This window comes from Arachis ipaensis, chromosome B9 (assembly GCF_059453495.1).
Source record: "Arachis ipaensis isolate K30076 ecotype BB chromosome B9, ASM5945349v1, whole genome shotgun sequence".
NCBI lineage: Eukaryota > Viridiplantae > Streptophyta > Magnoliopsida > Fabales > Fabaceae > Arachis > Arachis ipaensis.
In genome coordinates this window covers 10,426,334-10,444,579 of record NC_142444.1, presented here as the reverse complement: position 1 = coordinate 10,444,579, position 18,246 = coordinate 10,426,334, and the positions used below count along the sequence as shown (strand labels likewise).

Genomic DNA, 18,246 nt, shown 5'->3' with positions numbered 1-18,246 from the left:
AAAATTTGGCCAACATTTAATCAACAAAAGCAAAGTGAGTAATCTCACACTCTTGAATGAAATCTCACACTATTGAAATCACCAATAATAACTAATTGATGACTACAAATCACAAAACTTACTGCCCCTAACACTCTTCTATATATATTTTTAATAAGTATTTATTAGTAGTAGCATAGCTTGCAAAGCTTCTCATGCTATAAATTCCTTTGAAGAATTTTTTTGATTATTATTGTGAGAGAGCACATTTTCTTCATAGAAACATGGCTAAAGCTGTAGCATTAGTTGCTGCCTCATTCTTGATTTTGTTGTTGGCTTTTCCAACTGTTTTTGCAACAGATTACGTTGTTGGAGGTCCTTCTGGATGGGTCATTGGACCTGATTATGGCATCTGGGCCGAAAATTTTAAATTCAAAGTTAATGATACTCTAAGTGAGTCTTCTCTCTTCTATATTTCATCGTTTTCTTATTTGATTTTTGTGCGGTACTTATTTTAATCTCCAAGGTTTTTTTTAATGAGGAGTGTTAGGGGCAGCAACTTTTGTATTTTGGAACCATCAATTAGTCATCAATAGTCTTTTTAATAGTGTGAGATTACTTCTAATGGTGGGAGATCATTCACTTTTCTTTTGATGATTAAATGCTGGTCACAAAACACAAAAATTGCTGGCTCTCTAGACTTTTCTTTTTTTAACTACTGTTAGATTAAGTTTGATGTCCGTAAATCAAACGTTCCAATAAATACATGCTTAGCCTTATTTTTCTCTTCTAAAATAATAATCAAAGAACTATAATTTTAAAAAGCAAAAATACTTTGAATTGAGGTAGTTGTACAGTATTATTACTTTGATTTTGATATGCCTTTTATGCAAAAAGTATTTTTATAATTATTTAATCATATCATATAATCTCACGATCATCTTGTTGTATATATAAATGCTTGTAATATTTAAATAAAAATATTATATATATATATAATTAGTTATTATATATTTGTATATATACATATTAATTTATATATTTTTTGTTTGTTAATAACTAATAATTCAGCGTTCAAGTATGAGGCAAGTCTCCACCAAGTGGACGAAGTGAGCAAAAGCGACTACATTAACTGCAATTCAAACCACTCAATAAAAAACTACAAAGGCGGTAACAACAAGATCACACTTTCAAAGCCAGGGAGCTACTTCTTCTTGTGCCCAACACCTCGTCACTGCCAACTTGGCATGAAACTTGCGCTCAATGTTTCTTAAACCCGGGTTCTGTACTGATTTGGGATGGATTTATGTCTTGGGAAGAGGCAGTGCTAGTGAAATATTTTTAGATGAATGTTAGGGCAGTTATTTTGGTGTTTTGTAACTATCAATTAGTCATTAATAGTCTTTTTAATGGTGTGAGATTACATCTAATGGTGGGAGATTACTCATTTTTATTTTAATGATTAAGTGCTGGTCAGAAAACACAAAAATTGCTGACTTTTCCATATTTTTAATATATAACTTTTTAATTTTTAAGTATATGTGTTATAAAAATTTATCTTAGATTATAATAATTTAATTAATATATATTTTATTTAATGATAATTTTATCTTATTTTCTTTCATTATTTGCATAATGAAAAAATATTTTATTTACGATTTTGTATAAAAAAAATTTAAAAAAATTTAATATTATTAAAAATATTCTTTTTTTGATATATTGAAAAATATATATTTTTAGTTATATAGTTGTATGCTCTCAGAATACTCATACATAAATAGAAAAAAAATAAAGAGTATCAAAATAAAATCATACCCAATATATCAAGAAACAAATATCATAATAATTATAAAAAATAAACAAATAATGAGATCAACGTATTTATCCCTTTAAGGTGAGTCTACACAATTAGTTATAATGCTTTTAAGATTAGAAAAAAAAATATTAATGAATGATATAATAATTTAATTTTCTAATTTAATAACAAATAATTATGTATGAATGCAGTATAATTTATATTCATTATAATTAATAATAAGTTAGAATATTATATTTCTTCTAATAATATAATCAAATACACTCCTACCATTAATTGAGTTAAAGCATTATTATTACACACATTCTAAACTTTAATAATATATAAAAAAAAAATTTCATAATCATATATTAATATATACGTTCCTTCCATAAGTAGAATACTATTAAGATTAAGGAAAAAATATTAATTAATAATATAATAAAGAGTATCAAAATAAAATTATATCCAATATATCAAAAAATAAAATTTCAAAATAACTACTTTAAACAAACTAATTATAGAATTTTCAACAACAAAAAATTTAAAATATTATTTTATTTTCAAAATTCAATTGGAAAATAATGTTTAATAGACTAATATTTTATCATTTAGTTAGAGTCTAGACATTTAATTATAATAATTTTAAAATTAGAAAATAAATTATTAATTAATAACATAATAATTTGATTCTCTAATTTAAAAACAAATAATTTTGTACAACTATAGTGTAATTTATATAATTTACATTAAGTTTTATTAATAGTAAATTAGAATATTATCTTTTTCCTAATAATATAATCATATAAATTGCTACCATTAATTGATTTACAAAGATAATACACAGATTTTAACTTTAGTAATATATAAATATTATCTTTTTATAATTATATATCAATATCCATGTTCTTTCTATAAGTATAGTACTTTTAAGATTATAAAAAAAATTATTAATTAATAATATAATAAAAAACATCAAACTAAATCATACCTAATATATTAGAAAATAAAATCTTAAAATAACTACCTAAAAAAACCAAGGTTCAGAAAACCGGACCGGTCATCAAACCGCTCTAGTCACTGGTTCACTGGTTTACTGGTCTAACCGGTTCAACCGATGGTTCAACCGAAAAAACCGTTTTAGAGTAGAATAATAAATAAATTATAAATACACATCCTAAAATATAATTATAGTCTGATACAAATCTTAAAATATCTTCGAAATTAAAAACACTACATAAAATATCATCAACCAAATACATATGATCTTATCAAAATCCAAACTCAAAAGTTAAATAGTAATAAAAGCATATGTAAATATTAAATCCCAACATCATGGTTTATCAATTATCAAAATCCGCAAGAACTTGTTGCAAATCTGCTTCGGTGGGATGATCTTCACCTTCATTCCCACCCTGATTAGCAGAAGAAAGAGATGCAGCATAAAGACCACTACTACCACCGCCACTTTGATATAAATCAGCATCAATTTCACCTAATAAAATAGAAATGTTATCATTATATTATAAACTAACAAGATTCTAATAAATCATTAGAAACTAAATATACTATACTCACGCAATAAGTCATCCACATTACTAGGAAGATCAGGCTCTTTCTCTACAACCTCTTCAGTCACCCAGAAGTCAACTTGACTGATACTTTCATAATCAATTGGATCATGTTGTGTCTTTTGCTTTCTTTTTTCTTTTTCCTTCCTAAAAAGTTAAATACAATATATGGAGATTTAATAATTTACAAATTTATTATGATAAAGATTACAAATGAAACAATATAGTATTTCATGAAACATATATTACCTGGATTTAAGACGCAAATTATAGGTAACATAAACAATGTCATTCAGTCTATCATGCTCCAATCTATTTCTTCTTTTTGTATGAATCTGGTCAAAAAGGCTCCAATTTCTCTCACACCCAGAAGAAGCAGATGCTTGGCTAAGAATGCGAACAGCTATCTTTTGTAGACATGGAGCAGAGCCTCCGAATAACCTCCACCATTCATCTACCAATTATAAAACCATAACATATTATAAGATATTAATTAAGAACATAGGAGCATAAAACAAGTTAAAACAAATATTCAACCATATTCTTACCAGGCTTAAGTTCAGATGCAGCTGGAATAACTTCTTGTCTATCAAAACTTTCCTTCCGATCTCTATATAAATGTATTTCTTTCATTGCCTGAACTGAATCCAAATTGTTACACTTGCAATACAAGGTAACAAGATCAAGCAAACCTCGCATAACATCAGGTGCTTCTTTATAATTTTCATTAAAAAAGAATTTAGGATTCAGGAAGTAAGCTGCCGCATGAAGATCTTTCTTCAAATGCTTGTCCCATCTTGAGTTGATAATATCTGTGTACGGCTGATATGCAGTCTTGGATTGCCTAAACATCTCCTTAATTGCATCTTCTGCCCTTAGCATTCCTTCATAAACATACCCCAAAGATGGGGGGTCATCAGCATCAACAACCCTCAGCAAGTAAATCAGAGGGCTCACAAGTTTACATACAGTAAAGCAATCGTCCCAAAATTTTGCATCCAGAATAATAGCACTCACAGCTCTACCAGTAGCACTCCTTCCTAATTTGTGATCAGTGAAAATTGAATCTACAACCAATTGTTGCAACTCCTTTTTACGGTCAAAGATGCTCTTCAATGTAATAAACACAGTTGCAAACCGGGTTGCACCAGGACGTACAATTTCTCTCCACTTAGGTCTTTCTCTTAGCCAAGATAAGAAAACCGTATGATTGTACACAAATACTGTGATCTTTGAAGCACGAGTTGCAAGGTTAGAAATATGCGCCATGCTGCTTATATCTTTTAAAATAAGATTAAGGCAATGAGCAGCACATGGTGACCAATAGATATTATCATATTTTCTATTGATAAGCCTACCAGCAGCAACATAATTGGCTGCATTGTCAGTCACAACATGCACAATATTATTTGGGCCAATCCATTCAATCACCTCAGAAAACAAAGTACACAAGTGTGAAGCATTTTTTACCATACTGGAAGCATCTACTGATTTCAGAAAGCACAAACCTTTAGAACAATACACCAAGAAATTGATTAATGTTCTTTGTCTTTGATCTGTCCAACCATCAGCCATGAGGGTACATCCAGTTTCCTTCCATGCACTCCTATAACTATCAACTAGCAGTTGACTTTCTCTTTTAAGATCAGCCAACAAATGAACCCTTAACTTATCATAAGAAGGCCCCTTGTAACCAGGTCCAATACCAGCAACACCATCTAACATATCTTGGAAATATGGCGACATCACAGCATTAAATGGAATTTTACAATCCAAAAGCCACCGAGCAAATCGTTTATCAACCTCGTGTACCGCCTCTTTGTTTTGCATAACACTTTTAATACTTGGTTGAGCTCCTGGAGTTGTTCTTGGTGCAAACATAGGAGGAATGACTTTGGCTTTTTTCTTTGGATCGCCTCCAACTCCTTGCTGACTCGAGGTACGCTGCTGTTCCTGTTCTTCTTGAGCTATTGCCTCATCAATTGCATCCTCTACCTCATCACCACCCTCTTCACCAAAACTTACTTTTCTTTTCTTTTTGCTGGCCTGAATATCTTTCAACAAACTTTCCATCTGTTTTTCCACATCATATGGAACTTTAGGACATTTTTTCACGTCTCCAGTAATCTTTGCTAGATGTTTCTTCATCCTGTGAATTCCACCTCCATTGAAAACTTGTAGACAAAATAAACATTGATATTGTGGTTTTCCATTCACGTGTTGTAGAGCAACATATTTCCAAGCTAAATCTGTTTTTCCCCTAAGGTTAGAAGAACCTTGTGAATGACTATCGTTAGCACTACGGGAATTAGGATTAGCCTCATCATTCAGAATAGGAGTATCGGCAGACATGTTATTATTCACAGAAGCATTGTTATCAGCAGTTGCTTCTTGATTAATACTATCTTCCATAACTGAAATTAATAAAACATGTATGAAATTAAACAACACAACACAATACAGAAAATGCAGTTCAGTTCAGTTCAGTTCACAGAAAATGAAATCAGAAATTGAAATCAGAAATTGACAACACAACACAATGCAGTTCAGTTCAGTTCACAACACAACACAATGCAGTTCAGTTCAGTTCAGTTCAGTTCATAAGTGAAATTAATAAAACATGTATGAAATTAAACAACACAACACAATACAGAAAATGCAGTTCAGTTCAGTTCAGTTCACAGAAATTGAAATCAGAAATTGACAACACAACACAATGCAGTTCAGTTCAGTCCACAACACAACACAATGCAGTTCAGTTCAGTTCAGTTCAGTTCATAAGTGAAATTAATAAAACATGTATGAAATTAAACAACACAACACAATACAGAAAATGCAGTTCAGTTCAGTTCAGTTCACAGAAAATGAAATCAGAAATTGACAACATAACACAATGCAGTTCAGTTCAGTCCACAACACAACACAATGCAGTTCAGTTCAGTCCACAACACAACACAATGCAGTTCAGTTCAGTCCATAACACAACACAATGCAATTCAGTTCAGTTCAGTTCATAACTGAAATTAATAAAACATGTATGAAATTTAAACAACACAACACAATGCAGTTCAGTTCAGTTCAGTTCACAGAAAATGCACAGTTGACAAAGAGCAAGTTCACAGGAATTGAAATCAGAAATTGAAATCAGAAAATTGAAAGAGCAAGTCCACCGAACACAACTTGAGCTGCACAGTTCAGTTCACAAAATAGAGCAGAAAATAGAGCAGAGGACCAAACACAAATTGACCAACAAATAGAAATTGTGCAACAAAGAGGAATTAAGCTACAAGACAGAGCAGAAAATGCACAGTTCAGTTCACAAAATAGTGCAGAAAATGGCAAAATGCAGTTCAGTTCAGTTCAGTTCACAGAAAATGCACAGTTGACAAAGAGCAAGTTCACAGGAATTGAAATCAGAAATTGAAATCAGAAAATTAAGCCGAGGTCTAAGTTCAGTTCACATTGAGGACAGAGAGAAAGAGAACATGAGCAGAGGTCTAAGTTCACTCACCTGGGGTCGATGGAGGGCTACCGGTGTTGACCGTTGAGGACCGCCGATGAGAGACTTGAGAAGATGAGGACGATCGAAATTGAGGGCACCAGGCGACGAGAAGATGAAGATGAGCAGGAACCAGGAGACGCCGGAGATTGGAGGGTTGCTGGAGCTGAGGATGGCGACACCACGGCGGCGAGGGATGGCGACAGGGCTTCAGGCAGCGCCGCTAGGGTTCTTCTTCTCCATTGGAGATGATGATTGATGAATGAATGGGGTCGGGGCTCGGGGGAAGAAAGGGGGGGTGCTTCACGGGCGGGTCGGGTCGGGTTTGTTTTTTTTATTTTTTTTTTAAAACGCAAAACGGCGTCGTTTAGTGAAAGATGCATAACCGGCCGGTCACCGGTTCGGTCCAACCGGCCGGTTTTTGACCGGTTCGCCGGTTCTTGAACGGTTCTTCCCTCTGCGGTTTTCAGATAAGGACCGGACCGCTTGCAGTGCCGGTTTGCGGTTAAACCGGTTGAACCGGCCGGTCCGGTCCGGTTTTCAGAACATTGAAAAAAACTAATCACAGGATTTTCAATAATAAAAAATGATCAATTTCGATAAATTAAAAAAAAAAACAAAAAATGCATTATTGTTGTATGAAAATAAAATAGTTAAAAAAAATTAAAAAACAAAACAAAAAATTATGCCTATGGAATTTACACTCATGAAGAGAAAATATAACACTTTATATATGATACTCTAGAAGGAGATCTTGTCAAACGCACTGGATCCATTGTGGATGTTCCTACGGGAAAGGCTATGCTAGGGCGTGTGGTCGGAAGATTCGAACCCTAGCTCGACTCAATCGATGACTGAGCCTATCATGATTGAAAGACTTCCTCTATGGCATAGCTCACTCTTAAATCCCTCTAAAGTGTTGCTAGAAAAACTGCGATTTCACTACGATCTTGTCCAGCCACCGCTCACTGAGGCAGAGATGAAAGACATTCCCATTTTGGAATCCCTTGCTCAGCGAGTGAGCAAGAGCCATTCTCGATGCAGAGATATATGAAAGAATTATTATAATTACTAAAAAGATATAATATAAAATATTATAATTATTGATAAATTTTATTATAATTAATTATTAAATACTAATAAATATAATTATTTGAAATTGATACTTTTCATAATTAAATAAGAAATAAAGAGAGTCAATCATACTGATATCAAAATCTGCTACGTCAGCATATATATTTTTTTTTTGTGGAAAAGGGAGGTCAAAGACCCCAAAAAAACAGAAAAGAAATAGAAACTAACAAGAGCCTCTCGCTCTTAGAGAACCATAACTATCTAACCAAAGAGAATTCCTAATGTCAGGAGGCGGAGTATCAAATAGATGAAGACCAAGAGGAAGATGCTGTCCTTTTTTGGCAAGAGTGTCAGCTACAGTATTCGCTTCTCTCAGGGTATGCTTCCATTCAACCTTATGAATGCGGCTACTTAACAAGCTTATATCATCAAGGAGAGGTTTGCAAGGATGAGAATTAGTACAACATTCTCTTATAAAATTAATAGCCATGGCCGAATCAGACTCAAGCAATGAGAACACGAGAGAATTTATTTGCTACCGCAATGTGCAGACCCTTTACAATGCTCCAGAGCTCAGCTTATGTGAAGGAGCAGCTACCTAAATTGCAAGAGAAGCCAACAACAAATCTGCCAAGATGGTTACGAAACACTCCTCCACAAGCTGCATTGTTTTCTCGCTTGAAAAATGATCCATCCATGTTCAACTTCATGCAATTCTCTACAGGGGGATACCATTTTATCATGCTTCTAGCTAAAGTATGACTCCTTTTCAATTGGGAGCTTTTCCTCATAACGCTCAACATCTCTTTTCCACGGGATTTGATAGCTTCAAAAGCTGCTGTTGGGTGCATCCTCTTACCTTCAAAAATATATTTATTACGGAAGAACCAAAGACATGAGCTTGCCACTCCAAAAATATATGACCAATCAGTTTCATTAGATAAATTGGCAAAGAGCCAATCTCTAATAGTCATGTTGAAGAAATCTGTAATAATGTCGTGAGCCTTGAAGAAGTTCCAAACCGCTTTGGCAAACGGACAATCTCTAAGCATGTGGAGAATATCTTCATCTGCTGCATTGCAAACCGGACATTGAGCAGAATTGGACATATGTCGTCTTCTCCATTCTACATTTGTTTAACACAATGTAAATATCATATAAATGTTAACTATGTATAATTGACAATTAGAATAAGTAACAATTACTATAATTATTCATTAAATGCTAATTTTTATATAATTATAAAAAAAAATATTTTTGTAAAATAAATAGAGAAGAGAGAGACAAGCATACTGATAATAGTTATTAGAATCGAACCGGTGATCGAACCGATCAGATTACTAGGTCACTGAGTTATTGGTTCAACCGGTGAGTTATTGGTCGAACCGGTTAACCTAGTATAATTAAATAAATATATAAAATTTAATTATTTTTTATTATAAGTACTTTTATTTTGTCTTTGTAAAAATAATTATCATTTTCAAATTTTAATACTTTATTAATTAGTTTATATTTATTTTATTATTATGTTATTATAGGTAAAAATTTACATATAGTTGTTTTTATGTGAAGTTGATATTTAAGAACCGTTAGACAATTTTCAACTATGAACTTTATATGAAAATAACTGCATGTGAGTCTTTACACCCATTATTATATAATTTATTAAAAAAAAGATATTAATAGATATATATCATATAATCATGAAAAGAAAAAATAAATTATGATTAATAAAATTTTTGTATTTATCTTTTTAATTTGTATATATTTAATAAAATTTATAGTTAAATAAAATATAATTGATTTAAAAATAAGTGACTTTATAATTAAAATATGTTGAATATAAATAAAATAAAAGATTGCTATATGTATTATAATTTGTACATAAATTAGTAAGAAGCACCGCAACTAGGCGGTAGAATCATCCTTGTTGCATTCTAGAGCGAAGGAGTTCCAACCCCATGTTGGCCATATCGAGCATATGGAGCACCATGGTAGGTTTCTCTTCAACTGCGACCTAAGCGGTTCGTGCCAGCTTTTTGCCTTAGGCGGTCCTAAACTTGAACCGGACCGGTATTAATTCCAGTTTATCAGTTTTTTGGTCGAACCGACTCGTTCAGTTTGATTTTGATAACTATGATACTAATATCAGAATGGGGCCTGCTACACATACAAGCAAATAAGGCTTACAAGCATTACAAGTTGGCCCAGCCCAGAAATAATCCACATGCACTCACTCCCTTTGAATGGAGCGTCAATCCCACGCGCCTCACTCAACGGTTACGCTTCGCAAAAAGCGCTTGTTATGACGCACTCTTCCTCTTCTCCTTCGAAGAAAACACAAACCGTCAAGTTTCGAGGAACATTCCAAACTAAAGAGACGTTCGAACTCGTCGCGAAGATTAGCAGAAACCATCAACAAAAGATAGAACTCTCCATCAACAATCTCCAGAATAAACGAAGAAATATTATTCAAGGTACGTTACTGTATGACTCATCTTATAGATTTTCCACATTTCTATTTCTGATTTCGAAATCGAAGAACTAGGTTTTACTGTTCTTCTATGTTCTTCTAGGTTTTACTGATCTTCTTGTTCTAAATCTCATATTACTGTTTTTACTGTTCTTCTTATTCTAGGTTTTACTCTTCTTCTAAGTTCCTCTAGGTTTTACTGTTCTTCTAAGTGGTTCTAGGTTTTACTATTCTTCTTGTTCTAGTTTTTTTCGTAATTGATTTTTCGTTGTATATTGCTTAATTTGTTGGGTGTATATGGCGTAATTTATATGGGTGTATATGGTTGATTGTTGGGTGTATATGGCGTAATGTGTTGGGTGTATATGGTTGATTGTTAGGTGTATATCGCGTAATTTGTTCAGTATATATTTCTGAACTCATATAATTTAATATACTCAACTGTTGCAACTGTTCTAATATTACTTGTCCTTGGGTGTATATTGCTTGACATTGTAATATTGCTTGAGCTTGTATACTTATCCATGTTTGAGTGAATTGAATATCATTTTGAACTGATCTCATTAAATACTTATGAAATCGGGTTGGGTGTATGTGGATGATCTATGGGTGTATCTGACTGACACATAGGTGTATTTTTTATATATTGACAGCATCTCTTTTTCATTGCAGTAAAAATGGAAGGCAAAAACCAAGCTGCAAAAAATGTAAGAACAAATATATGTCTTGGATCAAATCAGTTTTTCATAATAGAAATATATCTAACTCTAATTTTGCTTTGTTTACAGCAAACCAAGGACCTAAAGTGTACAACCCATCTGTTGAGTGAGAAATTCAGAAATATGAGAGACGAGAAGAAAGCAACTGTTAGGGATTTGAGGTTTGGTGGCCTGATGCACATCCCGCTGCTAAGGGTGCATCACAAAATATTAAAGGAGTTGGCTACCTTCTTTAAATTAGGGAAAAACACACTCGAAATCGGCTACGGTTCATTTAAAGTAAGACCAAGAATAATAGGGGCTGCGCTTGGCATCAACGCGTCAGGTAACTCGTAACAAACATAGGTGTATATGAGCCATATTGAGGTGTATTTCAAGTGATGCTTGGGTGTATTTCAAGTGATTTTCATACAATGTTGTTTCCCTTTTTGTATGAGATCTACTGCCTCAAAAAGTCAATTATAAGGATCTTTTTGAAGACAACAAACAAATTTTTAGAAGATTACAGGGGAAGACCCTCAAAAATCTAACAGATGAGATGATGGCTATTGGTGTTGATAATGAACAGGATCGCCTCATGTTCAAGAAGATTTTCATCCTCTATATACAGATGGTGTTCCTGTTACCAACCACAATAAACAAAATCTCCCATGTGCACCTGGTACCAATTTTCAAGATGGACACAATAATAAAGGGGAACTGGGGAGCACATGTTCTGAATTTTATCATCAAGGGAATAACAGATTACAATCTGAAAAAGAAAAAGGCAATTGACGGCTACCTGTTTGTCCTGATGATAGTTTACTTCAATCTATCAAAACATAAAGACAAGAAGGGGGAAGAAAGACTTCCAGAACCCTGGATTGCCAACTGGACTAGAGAGCAGTTAGTTGAAAGAATGAGGGCAGAAATGGAGGAACATATGGTAAGTGAACAAAATATCTTGGGTGTATTTTATTTACCTGAATGCTGTTAACTAACATTTCTAATGTTTCAGGGAATTGTAAAGATGGCCGAAACAAAGGAGAAAATGAAAGAAATAAAGAAAAAAAAACAAAAAACCAAAAAAACAAAAAAAGGAAGGCAAGTTCATCATCATCATCTGAGACTGAAACAACTGAAAGTGAAGTCCATTCTACCTCTGAATCTGAGACTGAAGAAGACTCAGAGGATTCAACAAGGAAACAACCCACCCGAAAAGTCAAAAAGTAAATAACATACTTGGATGTATTTTGTTTATCCAGTTAGGTGTATTTTGTGCATTCATTTGGGTGTATTTTGTCCCTTTTAGTATGTTTTTAAATAATGATTGTTTGCCTTCTAGAATGGAGTCCAAAAAAAGAAAGAAGATTCAGGAGGATTCTGATTCAGAATCTGAATCAAATGATGAGTAATGTCTGAAATTATTACTGTTTTCCTTTGGGTTTATTATCAAGATTTCATGTATTAACAGAGCGTCTCTTATTAACTTTTAGAAGCGAAGAATCATCACTAGTAGAGAGGCAAAAAACAATGAAAAAGACTCAGAGAACACCACAAAAGTAAGCACTTCTTTGGGTAGTATTTTATGATCAATTTAATTTTATATTTCTGATTCATACTTATTTTTTCCCCCAGGACACAATACAAAAAGAAAAAGGTCATTGTTGAGGATTCATCTCCTGAGCAAGCTAAATCCTATCATGGGTACAGAACTTTGTAAGCTATATTACCGTCAATCATCAAAATTATATTTGTTAACATGTTCTTTTATGCATGTACTGTCAGATCTGAAATTGGAACTGAAGAATTAGATGAATTCTTAAGGAAAAAGAATGAAAAATCTACTGCACAGGGGTATGTCTTGTTGGGGTGTATATTTCAGATTTTAAGGTGTTCTCTTTGCTAGTAATTGTTTCTTGTTTGCCAGGGAGAAGGAAGCTGACATGCGATCGACGGAAGCTCACTATGTCTCATCTGAAACGTAAGAAGATTTATTTGATAAAATCTTGTTATCCTGATTTAACAGTATGGTATTTTTTGTGAATAATATGTACTCTATTATGTTTAGAATATCAGACGTAAACTTAGGAAGTAATGATCCTTCGTCTCAAGGACACACAGATCAAAGTAGCGTAAACAAACCGGCGGAGAGCATGTAATTTCTCTTTCAAATAACTGTTGCTTTTTCTTTTATTACCTTCTACTTCTAATTCTGTATGTATTTTTTTTTTTAGAAAAAAAGCCCTTTAGTGTTTTATTCGAGAAAAAAAAAGGCAGGAAAAAAAAAGCAAAAACTAGAAGTATGTAAGTTCTCAAAAAACAAAGCTTGTCTTTCTTTTGAATCCTTCGGGTGTATTTTTGACTTTCTTAGGGTGTATTTTAGGTTGAGTCTGGTTGTAGAATCAGCCAGTGAGCCAGCTGAAGAGAACATGATGGTTGTGCGGGTAGAGACACAGTCGCAAACCGAAGCGCTTTCAATGTGAGTTTTTCAAGAAAATTTCAACCTTATAACCATTTTATTTTTGGGGGGTTTGTTAACCTTTTATTTTTCTTGTTGTTTAGAGTTTTGATTCAAGTTTGTCTACCACTGTCCCAAACAACTACTGTGTCAGAAATTGAACAAATATCTATGACAGAAAATGAACCAACCCCTGTGCCAGAAATTGAACCAACCCCTGAAGGAACTACAAAAAGGTAAGGAATAGTCTTGGGGTGTATTTGGTTACAGTTTGGGTGTATATTGTCCCTGTTGGGGGGTGTATATGATCTTTGTTGGGGTATATATTTTCATGACTAATCCCTGACTAGTTTTTTTATAACATGATTAATTTTATGTAACCCTGCAGCACTCCAAAACCACCCGAAAAACCTGAAGAAAGCACACCCACGCTTCCACCAGCTCCATCTAAAATGTAAGTTCATCAGAGTAAAATCAATGTTTCGTTATCATTCATATATTTTTATTCTTATAATACGTTATACATGATCACGCAGTAATCTAGCCCCAGAAGACGTTGCTGCGCTGATGATGATGGCACAGACAGCATTGTACGTTCCTAAATAAGGTCCGATGCCATCATTTAGCCTTGGCTTGACTGATTCAAGCCAAGAAGACGCAGCAACGCAGGAGGGGGCGGCAACGCAAGATGGAGAGAGGGCAAAAACTCCTGAAACCCCAAAACTGCTAGAACAATTAGGGGATCTGGTAGAAAAAATTGCAAGTGGTGGGGTGACAACAAAAGGAAAAAGTCCACAGATTCGAAAGGAGAGTGGCGGAGAGAGTTTCGAGAAGTTTGAAACTCCTGCGAGGATGAATGAAAATATGGCTGACATGAAAGAGAAATGCTACATCTGGGCCATACGAGTGAAGACATACGGAAATGGACTAACTAATGAGTTTGACACCGTGTGCACACTCCAAGCCCAAGATAGATATATTTTGTCAAAAGTCCACCTTGCATCACTCGCAGCTGAAACGCATATAGAAATTGAGGTAATATTACAATAACATTAATGTTTTTATCACCAAAATTAACTGCAATGCTGATTGATGTAAATTGATTTCGGCATCTTTTTCTAGATTTTCTCTGCCATGTGCCTCATCCTAAACCAGGAAAAGATTAAAAGGTTTCAAGAAGAAGTATACTGTCTCTCCCTGATATTGTGGTAAGGGTTGCTTCAACGAATTTTGGGTGTATTTTCTGCATTCCTTCGGGTGTATTTATGTCTTAAATTGGGTGTATTTTATGTGTTCATTTGAGTGTATTTTCTATGTTCAATTGGGTGTAAGTTGTTTATTCATTTGGGTGTATTTTCTGCATTCATTTGGGTGTATTTTTAGTATTCATTTGGTGGTTTACAATTTTTGCAGAACATGGCCATTGCAAATCATCCAGAAAGGGTATTCTTACGGCCTAAAACCAATAAGCCATTCAGGATGGAAGACTACCCAATGTTTATACCCTTCTTGGACCTTAAAAAAATTAGCATTGCATCGTTATGTAAGTTTTCATTTCTAAAACTTCTTATTACCATTCTTTACTTATGTGCCAAATAAATTAAAACAGTGTTCAATTTGAACATACTTCATATTTTTGTACCTGTTTGCCATTCACAACATTGGTGGTTATGGTTGGCTGATACAAGAAAGTAGAAATTTTATATACTCGACCCATATCACACGACATCTCCGTCCGATGAGAGAACGACCCTAAATACATTCATTGTAAGTTGGTTCTGTGTTCTATATTTTAATACTTGGGTGTATTTCTGTTCAATATAAGGTGTAAGTTTGTGCTCCTTTGGGTTATTTCTTTATTAAATTTATTCATGTATTACTGATTTATTTTGTATTTTAAGGGATATGTAATTTCACGAATTAGAGTATATGCTGGGGGCACCTCTGAAGAGAAGGGACAATGACAAGGAAATTGAACCGTCATATATTAACATCTCAGGCCAAAAGACAAGATATAAATCTTTCACTTTGAAAATTAAACTTTCCTATATGTAATTTGTAATTTATTTTCTTGGTTTTCAGCTATGACTGTGCTATTTACGTATGAAGTGGCTTGAGATAATTCAGCCCGAAAACATTAAAAGGTTGAAGTATGAGTGGGACAATTGGACCCATGTAAATGTGTTTAAAACTAAAAAACTCTGTATTACTTTACTCAATTAACATGGTTGATTAAACAGAATATTCTTTTTAACTATAGGACGAGGTGGACCACTTTAGAGTAGAATATGCTTCCCGGATTCTATTACATGAAATGAATAAAGACAAAGCTGAAGCCATTAGGGGAAGTAATGCAATAAGACTGTCCAAGCCATCCTCATTATTATTGAGTCCATATTGTCAGATAGATTCTAATGATATTGATACTGATTAATGTAACTGTTATATAGTCTTGTAAGAAATTGAACAGATGATGTAAAAATTTGCCAATTATGAGTAAAACTCTCTCTACTGTATTCAAAATGTCTGAATTATAGGTATTATAATATGAAGGAAAATATCAAACCAAATATACACCCATAACCTGACATTTTACACTCGAAAAAAAGTTGAATATACACCCAAACATCTATCCCCTGATGCTTTATCCCTAAAACCCTAAATCCTAAACCCTAAAACCCTAAACCCTAACCCCTAAAACCCTAAAACCTAAAACTCTAAACCCTAAACCTTAAAACCATAAACCCTAAACCCTAAAACCTAAAACTCTTAAAACCTAAACCCTAAACCAACCAACCTACTATACACCCAAATCATTGATTTTTACACCCATAAGATCTCATTTTACACCCAAGGAAAGTTAAATATACACCAGACTTCTATCCACTAATGCTTTATCCCTAAACCCTAAACCCTAAAACCCTAACCCTAAACCCTAAAATCCTAAAACCCTAAAATCCTAAACCCTAAAACCCTAAATCGTAGTAAAAAAAAACAAACAATATTTTTTAACATAAACAGCAGATTGTGATATATATATATATATATATATATATATATATATATATATATATATATATATATATATATAAAATTCAGAAATACACCCAAAAAACAGTGCTTTACCCATATTCTGTAACTATACACCCAAAAAGTTATCTGCTGCTGCTGGTTTCCTGAACTGATAATTCATAACACACACACATATATATATATATATATATATATAAGAAAATTCAGAAATACACCCAAAAAACAGTGCTTTACCCATATTCTGTAACTATACACCCAAAAAGTTATCTGCTGCTGCTGGTTTCCTGAACTGATAATTCATAACACGTCCTTGATACTGGCTGGAATTTGGATGCACCACTGATGCAGCATCAAAGAGTTTTAACTAAATATAATAAACTCACATATTAGCTAAACTATTAGCGAGAAAATTAAACTCAATCACCACATATTTAAAGAACATCACTTTTACCTCGTTTAAAGCTTTCGTTTTCTTCTTCTTTGAGGCATTTGCAATCTGTTTGTCCAACTTTAAACCTAGCCTATTTTTTGGATGTCCTCTTGTTCGAATCCTTGGAGGGCTTTGAAGCTCGTTAACGGATTCCAAGTTGGCGTCTTTGTGAGATAAAGAAGATGTCCCCTTCCTTTTGGCTTTCAATGATTCCATCTCAACTATGACGTTATCGTACGCACGGTGCAGAATTGCAGTCAGCTCCTTCGATTCTGATGTAAATTCGCAAATATTTTGCGAACGAAAAACCAATTCGTCAAACCTCTTGCTTCTTGACTCCAACAATGGCTCGTCGTGGCTGCTCTTGATGTGTGTGTGTGTCGCCTCTTTACCTTCTTGCTCCATCATTCCAGTATATATCTCGATAACACTTGGCTTACTCGTTCAAAGCTTAACACGCTTAGTGCGTGACGGCACAATGTCCCTCTTGCCTCAAATAATAAGCATTAACATTTTACCTCGGCTGCTACTGAGTCGTAAGTAACCACAAACTTGTTGAATATTGAGCTGGAAACTTGTTCTCCAACTTCGTATACTGAATAGCCTAGAGCGAAATTTGTTAATCTAGTGATGCAATTCGCCTTTTCTCTAAATTGTGCTTGGACTTCCCTAAACTTTTGATGAGTGTACACATCTTGAAACTGAGCTTCAATGGAGGATTTGGTTGCACACGGTATGACCATATGAAAATCTGCAGCATCTGATTCTCTCTCTGCTTGTTCCCTGCTTCCAAGGCAATTATCGTATTGTTTGACAAATTGAATAAGCGAGCTGTTCCGGGTAATAAACTTGTTAAAAAATGAATGCATGCTTTCACTCCTTTGTGTGCTTTTCATCCCTGCCCAGAAGTGGTGATCCAAATAGATTGGAACCCATATATGACGGTCTTCATAGAGATCTGTAGAATACACCCAAAAACGGACTATAAATTCACCCGAAAAAACATGCAATTTACACCTCTGCTGCAGATTTTAAACAACATTACCTGAAAGCCACTTGTTGTCCAGAAGACCAAAATTCCGCAGAAAATCATTCCAATTCCTATCAAATGAATCTTTACTATGAGAGTTCCAAACAACTTGGCTCAATTCTTGTTCAATTTCAGCATGTCCCTTGTACCCATTTAATTTGCTTGGGATCTTCTTCGTGATGTGCCAAATACACTAACAGTGA

General features: G+C 33.8%; 3 protein-coding genes across 3 annotated transcripts; 1 reads left to right on the top strand and 2 right to left on the bottom strand.

Moving 5' to 3' along the window:
- Positions 1-204: 204 nt before the first annotated feature.
- On the top strand, positions 205-1,411 carry LOC110266687 (uclacyanin-3-like). Its single transcript, XM_021111628.2, has 2 exons — positions 205-432; positions 1,051-1,411. Exons 1-2 carry the CDS (start codon positions 264-266, stop codon positions 1,251-1,253), a joined length of 372 nt encoding a protein of 123 aa, XP_020967287.1. The 5' UTR covers positions 205-263; the 3' UTR covers positions 1,254-1,411.
- A 1,541-nt stretch (positions 1,412-2,952) lies between these two features.
- LOC148543709 (uncharacterized) lies at positions 2,953-5,757 on the bottom strand. The gene is made up of 4 exons (XM_088500315.1): positions 3,894-5,757; positions 3,595-3,799; positions 3,353-3,492; positions 2,953-3,269 (listed from the first exon to the last, which is right to left on the bottom strand). The coding sequence occupies exons 1-4, from the start codon at positions 5,755-5,757 to the stop codon at positions 3,118-3,120; spliced, it is 2,361 nt and encodes a 786-aa protein (XP_088356441.1). The 3' UTR covers positions 2,953-3,117.
- An 11,073-nt stretch (positions 5,758-16,830) lies between these two features.
- On the bottom strand, positions 16,831-17,418 carry LOC148543708 (uncharacterized). The gene is made up of 2 exons (XM_088498430.1): positions 17,035-17,418; positions 16,831-16,947 (listed from the first exon to the last, which is right to left on the bottom strand). Exons 1-2 carry the CDS (start codon positions 17,416-17,418, stop codon positions 16,831-16,833), a joined length of 501 nt encoding a protein of 166 aa, XP_088354556.1.
- Between the last annotated feature and the right edge of the window lie 828 nt (positions 17,419-18,246).

Coding starts and splice junctions, on each gene's coding strand:
- LOC110266687 (XM_021111628.2), top strand. CDS start 264: ATGGCTAAAGCTGTAGCATTAGTTGCTGCCTCATTCTTGATTTTGTTG. Junction 433..1,050: donor CAAAGTTAATGATACTCTAA/GTGAGTCTTCTC, acceptor CTAATAATTCAG/CGTTCAAGTATGAGGCAAGT.
- LOC148543709 (XM_088500315.1), bottom strand. CDS start 5,757: ATGGAAGATAGTATTAATCAAGAAGCAACTGCTGATAACAATGCTTCT. Junction 3,800..3,893: donor TGCATCTGAACTTAAGCCTG/GTAAGAATATGG, acceptor TATAATTGGTAG/ATGAATGGTGGAGGTTATTC. Junction 3,493..3,594: donor AATTTGCGTCTTAAATCCAG/GTAATATATGTT, acceptor TTAACTTTTTAG/GAAGGAAAAAGAAAAAAGAA.
- LOC148543708 (XM_088498430.1), bottom strand. CDS start 17,418: ATGGAGCAAGAAGGTAAAGAGGCGACACACACACACATCAAGAGCAGC. Junction 16,948..17,034: donor AAACGAAAGCTTTAAACGAG/GTAAAAGTGATG, acceptor TATTATATTTAG/TTAAAACTCTTTGATGCTGC.